This window comes from Oryza brachyantha, chromosome 5 (assembly GCF_000231095.2).
Source record: "Oryza brachyantha chromosome 5, ObraRS2, whole genome shotgun sequence".
In the NCBI taxonomy this organism is placed as follows: Eukaryota; Viridiplantae; Streptophyta; class Magnoliopsida; order Poales; family Poaceae; genus Oryza; species Oryza brachyantha.
Genome location: NC_023167.2, coordinates 10,913,226 through 10,924,962, shown reverse-complemented (window position 1 = coordinate 10,924,962; position 11,737 = coordinate 10,913,226). Strand labels below are relative to the sequence as shown.

General features: G+C 40.1%; 1 protein-coding gene across 1 annotated transcript; it reads right to left on the bottom strand.

The window, feature by feature from the left end:
* Nucleotides 1–5,476: 5,476 nt before the first annotated feature.
* Nucleotides 5,477–7,668, bottom strand: LOC121054459 (phytochrome A-associated F-box protein). Its single transcript, XM_040524260.1, has 2 exons — nt 6,360–7,668; nt 5,477–6,076 (listed from the first exon to the last, which is right to left on the bottom strand). Exon 1 carries the CDS (start codon nt 7,471–7,473, stop codon nt 6,379–6,381), a length of 1,095 nt encoding a protein of 364 aa, XP_040380194.1. The 5' UTR covers nt 7,474–7,668; the 3' UTR covers nt 5,477–6,076; nt 6,360–6,378.
* Nucleotides 7,669–11,737: the final 4,069 nt, after the last annotated feature.

Here is an 11,737-nt window from a genome sequence, read left to right as displayed (position 1 = left end):
GAGGCCGCGGCCGGCGCTGCAGATGGGAAACAACAGAGAGACGGAGAGAGAGAATACAAACAAACAAACAACAGAGAAATAGTCAAATAGATGGAGGGAGGGGAAGAAGACGAGGGGTGATTTTGTAATTTGTTTCGGTTACAAAAGTCCAGTTCAAACTGAACTTGTGCAAAAGCTAGTGAGAAGCGGGAGTCGGCGAAACCGCGGTAACCGTGTTTTATCTGTTAGGTAACGAAAACGGATAGCGTGGTTTAATGAATTTTATCTGAATAAATTTATGTGGTAACCGGTTTCGATTTCTACCTGGTGATCAAGGTTTTTTTGAAACTAACAAAGTTTACTTCATGTTTTTGGCATCCATCGAAGTTGGAAAAAAACTTGAAAAACCAACACATGGGTCGGAACATGATTTTTCTAATGTTCTTTTCCTTTTTGGTTTCAACACTGCCGTCGTCGTGGCTTTTCGTATGGAGTTTAAAATTTTGAATCAAAATTCTGATGTGTGAAATCATCGTGGTTTTCGCGGCAACCACTTTGCCGTTGGGGTGGCGGCAACGGCCACCCGTGCGGTAACCTTAATGAGAGAGTGATTATGATCATGAAACAATTTTAGCACTTTTTTATGGTGCAGATAAAATGTTTCCTATATTATATTAGAGTGTAGATCTTGAACTCATCCAATATAATTTTTTTATGGTAACTATTGAAATTTTCATAGCCCCTTGTGAATGAAACTAAGTTTTCCCATGTTTGTGGTAAAAGAAAGAAAGGAAGGACCTTTTTGTGGAGCCTAAAGAATTTGTTTCTGACTAGAAATGAAAGAAATAATTTTTATAATCTCCTTTAGACATGAGGACATATAACATTCGGTTTTAAATATAAATGTCGTAGACTTGTGCAAAAAAGATTAAAAGGAGTTCGAACATGTTTTTTTTTCCTTTGTTACGGGTTATTCATTTACGAAAGGTGCATACCATTTATTGGCAGAAACAAATATGAAAAAGATGAAAAGAATGCACAAAAAGTTATAATACAACTTACTCATAAGAAAAAGTTTGAAAAAACTGACCTGTACGTTTATAAAGAGCGGGAGAGAGTATAAATTTCATGATTACAATTAGAGAAACCATCCTAACACTTGAAGCGTTCTCAAATAGATGATTAATATTGGATGATATTGAGTTTATCACCATATATTATTTGAGGGCACAAATGAATGGATTGAATATTAGAAAGTTGATAAATTGATTTAAAAGAGTTCCCTAAAAAATATCGATGAAGAAAGTTTCCATACTTAGGTGCTTGACAAGTGTGTTGTGTTGGTGACAATCAAAATTCGTAAGATGCCAAGAACGCACCAAGAAAGTTCCATGATGGATGGCTATCGTTATGTTAAACTGAATTCAGCATGATTACGCGTAGTCAATTAAAAATCATAAGTATTAACCGTTATAACATGCAATGTAAATCATCGTTACTGGCATGAATTTCCTACATGTTCTTTTACCATGATTTCCTACATGTTTTATATTTGGCTTGCCATTTTTTGCATAGGAAAAACGTTTTGTTTTTCATATAGAACTTGGTAATAGTGAATTGACATCTTCACAGAAGGACCATCATTTTTTCTCGTCAATGAATTTATGCTCCATATGAAAGTTTGTTTTGCTCCTCCTACAACCATGGAAATATTAGACACAATATCAACACAACACACTGCAACACAGTACAAGAGGGATAGAGAACAATAAATAGAAGGAAAGAAATAAGATGGGTAGCCAGAGAGAAAATGGGTGATCATTTGGCTTATTCAGATAAAAGATCAAACGATATATACACGAATGAAAAATAATTTCTTAATAAAACTTTTATAAACGTATTTTTAGTGATCTAAAAACTAAGACTAAAAAATAAACTATGACAAAAAGTATAAAATTAACTCAAAATTTAAGGTTGAAAAAAACATAAAATCAACATGGTAACATACGTCATTGTCACTATCATGAAGTTACATTTTGATGTTTTTAACTAACAGGTTTTTCATAGAAAAAAATACCAGTTTTGTTGTAGCACTGGTAATAGTGCAGATTGACATCTTCACAAAAGGACCATCAATTTTCAGTCTTCACAGAGTTTGGTTCAAGCCTTTAGGGTAATAGTTGAAGGTGATTGGTTCTACATTTAGATAAATCAGAGTGCGTAAAGTCATGTATAATGTAGTTTGGCCATGAGTATGATTGACAACTAGATGAAAGATGACAATTGGTTAGAGGTGGCGATGGATCAACAGGAACAACCATTGAAGATAGGGAAGAATGTCAAAACGGAGCTAGCTTTCCTAAAGAAGATAAAGAGCTCCGACGATAGAAGATAAATTGTTGGAAGGGAGACATCAGGGTAATGGAAGGTGACCAAGGGCAAGGTGAACGTTGACGATGGCTATGAGGTAGGAGGTGGAGGCTAATAGGGTTTGAGGAAGAGAGATGGGGATATTACATATATGATTTTTCAAGGATTAGAAAAGGTGGAGGTGACATCCAATGACAATAAGTTTAATGACTTCTCTTCCAAGAAAGAAAATATCATATGGATGACTTACGTGTGTATTTGGTTATCTGTATATCCTCTAGCATGACCCATATTGTTCGACATGTCCCAGTTAATCTTGTCCTGACAGTGCAATCTTATATGTTTGGTTATATGTGTTTGCTTAGCCAAGATAACCAGACAAGTTGTTTGATAACTTGCATGTCCCTAGGTAAACGACCAAAAAGACACCATCTGAACCACACAACACATACCACATGGAGATTTTTATGCCCACATAGCCATGCTCGAGGGAAATGAAGCACCAAATCATTTTTAAGAGGCTCGGCTCGCACCTCTTTTTTTGCATCAACATAGACATCTTATGTGACTCACCCAACCAACTAAACATCAGAACCTTGCGTGTGCTAAGCCTGGGCGAGTTTAGTGAACCAAACACAATCTACTTTGGTCTCACCAAAGATACTACAGCTCTGTTCTTTACCCGTTAACTAGCCAAGATTCTCATATCTTTCATGCACACGTTTTTTCCCAAACTGCTAAACTGTGTGTATTTTACGAAAATTTTATATAAAAAAATTATTTAAAAAATCATATCAATATATTTTTCAAGTATTTATAGCTAATAATTAATTAATAATATATTAATCCGCTACTACATTTTATACGTCAATTACTTACCTCACCAAAGAACGCGGCCTACCTTTTAGAGCTTGACTATGATGCTCTCTAATGACATTATTATACTACCAGTAACATCATTAATAGAAAAATATTTGTCGTTAATTTAGATTTCTACTACCACTAGAAAAATATTCTGCTATAAATAGTTGATATGATAGTATAAATAAATTTGATCCATTGAATTATAAAAAATAAATGATATAGATTAATTCTACTACCAGTAGAGAATATCATAGAATATATATACTTTTTAAGATGGCAAGGACCATACTACGAATTGGCAAAGGCAATTTTACACCAAGAGAAACACAAAAGGGTCCTTAGGAGCAAATAGTATTACAAGCAGGCCCTTCTAACAAGCAGGAAAGATCTTTAAAAAAACAACAAAAGCAATTAAATCCTTGTGATGTCATTGCAATCGGAATTGAGGTAGCTGGCGCCAGAGAACTTCCATGGATGGCTGAGTGAGCTTGTCTACCTTGAATACCATGTTCTTGGCAGCCTCTAAACCATGAAGGTTTAGTCATGGATTTTCTATAGATTAGGGAAACAACCAACTCAAACTTTTAGTCTTTTAGTGATGCCTTGTAATAAGCCGTCAATTGACCACTGCAACCCACAACTTGCTACAAAACTGGTCCAAATCCTTGGCTCTTATCGTTTCATAGTTGCAACCTCTTATAAGCCAAAATTTAAATTTTATAACTTAATTTTATTGGTTTTTTATCGTGGTTTATTTTATAACTTTTGCTTTTGAGTTATCATGGACACACATATAAAAGTTGGTTTAATTAGATCCATACCATTAAAAATATATAAGCTTTCAAAATATAGTATTGCTATTAGCGTATTTATAACAATGCCATTTATGTTGGTTGTAATCTTAGTGACTTAGATACATATTTTGCATGCATTAGACGAAAATGCCCCCACCTTCTACCTCTCCCATCACTCCTCACTCCCTTTGTCCGATGGGTTCAATGGCAACGGTACGGTAGGTTACGGTAGCACCCGCAAGAGAGAAACCAGTGACGTGCCAGCCACAGGTCAATAGCGGCCGTGCCGCCACCGCCACCACCATTGCCCACAGGTCATGGAGTTCTTTCACAGCGATATTTGCTGGCGTCTGGCCATCATGGCCATCCTCATCCTGCTCAGTCACGCCGACCAAACAGGGGAAAGAAGACGGGAAAGGGCCAATTTTGGTTAAAAAAAATTGTACGTCCAAAATAAACGAATTTCTGAATTTTTTATAGAATTTTTGACTCTTCGTCTTATTTAAATTTTTTAGGATTAATATTTTTATTATTATCACATGATAAAACATAACTAGTACTTTACATGTGACTATTTTTTTCAACTTTTTTATAAAAATTTTAAATAAGACAGATGGTCAAACACCAAACTAGAAAACTCAGAAATGTTTTTTTTATCGACGGAGTAATGCATACGAGAGGTAGGCAGTGACATATTCCAAAAATCCATAAAATTATAATGCACTGTTAGAAATAGTTAAATACTAGTGGTATATTTCAAGACCCGTATATCTTTAATATTTCAAGACCCGTATATTTTTAATAGTATAGATCTGATTAATCCCTAAAAAGTTTTATCCACAAGTTACATTTTGTTGGAAAGACACGATTTCGCTTTTTCTGGGAGCTCTTGCCTTGCCATGGGAGATGTTAAACACTTCTGTCACCCATTAGTTGTCACCAAAGTTACTGATAGGATCACCGTTTTACCTTAGAAGTCGCCCTATCCCACCTTTTTCTTGACAGTGGGGAAAAAATGTCAATTCGAAAGAGAAAATATTTCATAACATTTTTTAAGCTTCAGTGAACGTGATTCCTTTTTTTCTTCCGTCGTAAATCATCTGCAAAAAGTGAATTAGAATTCCCTAGGGTTCCAACATTGCTCCATACCAACCAAAGTTACCAAACCTAACACTAGCCACACACATAAGAAATGAGTAAATAGCATGTCTCCGTTGGATGCTTGAATGGTGACCGAGCGGCTGCCACGCCAACGCCACAGATAAACAAATGTTCTTTGCATCATCACGTGATGCAAACAACGGCGAACCCACTACTTTACTTAGGGTGATTAACTCTCTCCTTACGAATTATGATCGTAGGCTTTTTTTAATTATAAATTCTATAATAATTGGTTATAGCTTTTTCGAAGCGAAGGCTAGATGTTAATCCATTATATAAAATGAATAAACACTATGCAGCAGCCGGCAGTGAATCAGCCCCAAAAGGCAGGAGAATCAACAGCCATAAACTATCTAATAAACTAGTACCAGTATCATATAGGAGTATACTACTACTACAAAGTTCAAACTCGCTATCCAAAAAATTGTATGCTACACACTCCCTCACTATCGTTTATTAGTTTAAGGCAAAACCAGGAGGTGCTGCCATTGCCAAGTTGCCATTGATAAATATCATAATACCCCAATTGGCAAAGGTGCAACTTTCTGCAATGGTCAGAAAGGAGAGCATGCATGATTGACAGTCTGTGAGAGTGTGACACTGTCACTGATTGTTAGTTGCATCTAAAGAATTGCCATGTCAACTAGATCAAAGATAATGTTTAAATCCAATCAGGAAGGGCAATCAAAGTGTTTAGAGGTTTTCAGGTTGTAGCTGAACTGAATCCATGCAAAGCTAGAGAGAGGAAGAACCTTGAAGATTAATTTCACTCCTTGAAGGACAAGAAGAGCTGCACCTAATAGCTCATCAGCAAACAGAGAATGTGGAGAGGGTGGATTGATTTTGCTGACAGTCAAGGAGCAGTGATCCTCTTCCTCAGGAGAATTACACTTCAAGCATAACATCACCTGCATAAAATGCATTTTCTTGTGGTGATCATCAGGAATTACCCTCTTGATTGATCGCCTGAATGCGCTGCGAATTTCACTTGATGGCGCGATAATCGCGTTAATTAGATTATCTCTAGCAAGGTAAAAGAGATGCATGATGCATCACCTTCTGCATAATCTCAGAGCTGATCATCTGATAAACCCACATTGCTAGTATATACACTTGTAATTATCACAAGCACGCAGTAAGGTTTGCTTGGCATTCGGCAATGGCGGCAGAGAGCAAGCAGTAGTGGCGTACCACTATGTGGCGCGCGGAGTCAGGAGAAGAGTGGGCGCTCGGTCCAGGCGCCGGCGACGTGGCCGTTCTCGCAGACGTAGGCGCGGACGACGGGCTCGCCGTCGTCGTGGTAGCCGTAGAAGCTGCGGAGGCAGAAGGCGGCGTAGAGGTCCCAGGCCTCGGTGCAGCCGCAGAAGGCGCAGTCGACGGCGACGGTGGGGCGGCGGGTGTCGCGGAGGGCGCGGCGGACCTGGGAGCGGGCGAAGTTGTGGAAGACGCCGCGGAAGACCATGTACTTGCGGCGCTCCTCGGCGTGGACGCACCCCGGCCAGTCGCAGATGTAGAGGCGGTCGCCGCGGAAGCGGCTGGCGAGGAGCTTGTTCCCTTGCTCCCGGCTCAGCGTCCACGACCCCGACGCCAGGTGCGCCCCCACCGTCCCCAGCCACCGCCGCGGCCGCCGCCTGCTCCCCGACGCCACCCCGCGCCGGGCGGCGACGTCTCCCCCTTCCCCCGCCGCTGGGGCGGAGGCGGAGGCGGGGGCGGGGGGCGGGATCTGCTGCGCCTCGGAGGAGCAGTCGTAGGCGGCGTCGAGGTACAGGTCGTCGTAGAGCGACCACGTGGCGGCGTCCGATGTCGGGTTGGTGCCGCCGCGGTCGGGCGGCGGCGCGGCGGAGGTAGCGGTGGAGGCGTGGTCGAGGGAGGAGGAGGAGGGTGAGGGGGAAGGCGCGGGGGCGGTGGCGAGGTCGGGGCCGATGTCGAGCTCGAGGCCGAAGTCATCGGAGGGCTCGAGGAGAACGCCGGCGCGGAGGAGGCCCGGGCAGCAGACGGACAGCTTGTGGAGCGCGGCCCACGCCCTGTGCGCCCCGTCGGGCGCCGGGGGCGGGAGCAGCTCCGCCGGCAGCGCCCGCGTCAGGCGCGGTGGGAGGCACGTCCCCCTGAGCAGCGCGGCCAGGCGCGGCGACGCGCACGACGCCCTCGCCCAGTCCCGCGGGTCCCCCTCCAGCCGCCCCAGGATCTGCAGCAGCACGTCGTCCGCCAGCAGCGACAGCGACGCGGCGGCCCCCTCCCCCTCCGCCGCCACCCCCTTCTTCTTCCTCTCGCCGCGGCGGGCCGCCGGCCCCTCGTCGGCGCTCATGGCCGTCTCCAACTTTCCCGGGGACTCAAACTGCTCAAGCCCTCAAAGAATTTTATTTTATTTTCTTGTGCCTTTTTTGGGTGCAGGGAAATGGATTTTTTGCCTTTTGGGGTTTTGTTTGGGATCGCGGGGCGGGGCGGGGTGGGAATGAAATGAAATGAAGAAATGGGTTGGGATTATTGTGTGCGGGTGTCGGATGTAGGAGTATGTGTGATGCATTCTGTCCAAGGAGAGGAGATATTTTATTAATTTATATTCCTGTGGCAGTGCAAAAACGTGTGGATGGTGTTGGTGCGTGTGGCGCTAATCGCCAGGAAGTGTCAGCTAATGATGAGGCACGGAACGGTCCCGGTTTGCGCCGCTCTAACCGGTTGTTTGCTTGGCCTTAACTTAGGCCTGGTTTAGGTTGAAAAAGATTTTGTAAAACATCATATCAAAATTTTAAATATATATTTGAAGTATTAAACGTAGTTTAATTAAAAAATAAATTTTAAATTCTGCCTGTAAACCGCGAGACGAATCTTTTGATCCTAATTAATTTATCATTAGCGCATATTGGTTACTGTAGCATTTATGGTTAATCACGTACTAGTTAGGCTCAAACGATTTGTCTCACGATTTCTCACATAACTGTGCAATTAGTTCTTCGTTTTGTCTACGTTTAATACTCTATTCAGGTGTCCAAAGATTCGATGTGATGTTTTTGGGTGAAAATTTTTTAGAACTAAACAACCCCTTATGCTCCCTCCGTTACCGATTATAAGATATTTTTTCTATATTTATCTATGTGTTAATAAATTTATATATACATACAAAATATATACAGTGATATATAGGTGAATTTAGATAAAACAAAAAATTTTGATCATATAGAACGATGGAGCATGTTACTCTCTCTTAGTACCTATGGGTTTACGCGGTTTATATTTAATGTTTTATTGTTTATCTTATTTGAACTTATAATTAATATTTTATTATTATTCGATGATAAAACATGAATGGTTTAATTTTTTATAAATTTTTCGACGAACGATCACACGAAAATCCATAAATACAGTTATTTTTTTAGAGAACATAAATACAATTATATTGGAACGGAGGTAACATTAGCATCGAATAAATCAAAGTCAATCAAATTTGATTAAGGCACAATTTAATTTAGTTTAGAATTATTATAATCTAGATAGTTAAAAATAAGTTAAAATAAACGGATGGATTGTTTTGATATTATTATAATTTAGAGCTTATTGTAATCTTGTAAGCTCATTCAAATATAATTTTTTTTAGATTATGGGGTTAAAGGCCCACTGTCATTGTATACTTTAAATTAATTACCCTCCACCCATTATTTAGCATGCATCGTACTCCTCCATCTTCAATCCAAGTGTCTGTATGAACAGTGGGCCAAGAGGGGCGGCGGCAGACCGAGGAGAGGCAACAACGCACCAGATTAGGGCAACACACATGGTGGGAGGAGGTGACGGATCTATTATATAAAGTCAAAGTATAAATAATGTATAAAATAAACTGAGGGCATTCTAAATTTTAGCCTTACAAACTCACCGATCTATGACTTCACTAATCGAGAAATATTATGACAATCTTAGACAAATTAAATATGTCAACCAAACAACCCCTCCTTCGTCGTGTTTGGTTCATAGTTATAATTCATATTTTTGTTGAATAAGACTATTTAATTTCTTATTTGGTTTGTATGGAAGGGAAATCTATTTCTTATTTGGTTGGAGTTGGTAGGAATATAACATGGTGCTAACGCCAGATTTTGGCAAATAGGCGTTATTGATTAAGACACGGTTGAAAACCGAATTGGATAGGAGGGCTCGAATCGGCGGGGGACAGGAAGCTGGACGCAAAGGGATTGCAACCGATAGAGTCCAAATCGGACAAGGATAGAAACCCGATTGGGCCCAAAGCCTGGAGATAAGTTTGGTGTTTAACCGTGAGTCCGTGTAGATTAATTAGGATTTATCTCAGAGTTCGGTTAGGGTTTTGTTAGTTAAAGTCCGGATAATGTAATATTAGTTATTAGCGAATTCTTATCCAGTTAGCTATTTCCTGAGGCTATAAATACAAGTGCCCAAGGTCTTTGTAAATTATTTCTCGATCAATTTAACTTGGCGCATCGCCTCAAATCTTCAGCTTGCCTGAGCTTTCGGCGTGGAGTTTGTCATTTTCGCAATGTAAGTTCAAGTTCGTCAAAACCCATCGATCAACTAAGACAGAACTGTCTTGATTAAGTTCGATCTTCTGCTTGGTTGATCGGCGGGCCGAGTTCTACTATTGCTTTGACCTGTTCTGGCTTGAAGCAGTGGTAGTTCTCGATCAAGGTCTCACAAATTCTTCCGTCTATCCTATTAGCACAACGATGGCGAACTTGGTTCTGTCTCGGTTCGGTCCGATCAATCTGGTTTGTTGGTGTCGTGTTGGTGGGTTAGATTAGGAATTTGTGAGGGCTTACTGCTAGAGTTCTAGCCAGCGTTATCTTGAGTAATTCATTGATTGGTTTATTAATCTTACCGGTCTTCGTGTTTCTATCGTTATATTATGCTGAACTGCATACTGTCTCGGTTAGATCTGATCTATGTGTGTTTGGTGCAATCTATCTATGGAAATCTGTCTGATCGCTGAGTTTAGTAGATCGGTTGGTGGGTTACACTATTTTGCTATCTCATTATTCGTATGCTAGGATATTTATCTGATGTTATGCGTAGTCATGTTTAAGTCTGTACTGTCTCGATTGAGTTCGATCTTCTAGGTTTGGATTGGGCACGCATGCCGCCGGGTGTTAGTGTTTTATGCGAGTAATTAGTATAGCATTCCAGTTTACTGTACAAATTCCATGTTTAGTCTTATATCGGCTAACAATTTAGCTGATGATAAATGTTGGAGCGGTCCAATCGGCCGATTAATCTTAAGACTGTCTCAGTTGGGTCCAATCTTTTAAGATTAATTCGCTGGTTGGCTTATCTAGTATTTATCCTGCTTACGACTTAGCCGATTAGACATATTTATAACTATTACCACGAAATTCATGTAAAGCTGATCGTCTAGTCTATCGGCTAGGGTCCTAGAGCGGTATCGGCTATCTAGCCGATAGCGATTTCGGGGTTAACTGTTTTCCATGCTACATCTTATCAGTTACAGGATCAAACTGACTGGCACGCTCGATATTTCTAAGAATTAGGTTCTGCACTGGAATGGTCTAAGATTGATTCCCAGGCCTACGTGTGTGACCGTTGATTGTCATTTTCAGCGTCAACACATGGATGGGATAAGTTTTTTTTTATATATGTGTATATATAATAGTAATATATATAATAGTGTAATTGGATTATAGATTTATGAAATAATTTGAACGAAAAGGTTATTTAAAGATTGCTAACACAAAAGAAACACACTAGAATAGGCCATATCATGAGAAGCAAAATATGCATGGTTAAACCCGCCTGATTTGTTCTTATTTCTTTGGTAGTTGCCCTATTTCTTGCTCGCCCATGAATCAAACACCTCAAAATTTTGGGTAGCCATCTCCAATCCAATGATATCAAACCAACCAAACTCAGCTTCCTTTGTCTTAAATCATCTTAAAATACAGATGCAACTTCTTACAATTTAAATTTTCCTCAAAAATATAACAATCCTTGATATACTGTTTTATCTCAATTAATCATAATATTTCTCCATTTATTTTTTTAACATTTCAACCCCCAATCATAACTATTTCTTGCTTCAACCATAATCCTTTTTTTAATAAAAACATATATAACCCTATATACTTTAAGACGGATGCAATAAATTGTTTTAGGGCCTAAGCAATATGATGTTCCCTTAACTAGTAGCCTCAAGATCCACCTAAGCAAAAGAATATAAGCCACAGTTGAAATTACAGCCCTCTCTCTCAATGCATCATAGTATTCATTTAGTCAACCATTTCTATTTTTACTTCTACCTATAAATTAACATGACATTATAAAATTTTGCAATGAAATCTTCTTAAGCGGAAATCTATTTACAAATTAAAACATGCCCCACATGTTAGTCACTACCTATCTTTTATCTACCACTCCCTCCTCTCAGTCTTGTTGCAATTCTACTTCTGATCCCAACATCAGTTTGTTGTCATCTCCTACTCCTCGTCCTCCAGCTTCGCAGTATGTACCCCTTTCATCATTTCCTTCTTGCCAGATATCAGCGGTCATTGACCTAGTCACTAAATGCCAATGATGACTATGAGCTTCCAGAT

What these genes read in the sequence shown, in the direction of transcription:
- LOC121054459 (XM_040524260.1), bottom strand. Translation starts at nt 7,473, where the DNA reads ATGAGCGCCGACGAGGGGCCGGCGGCCCGCCGCGGCGAGAGGAAGAAG.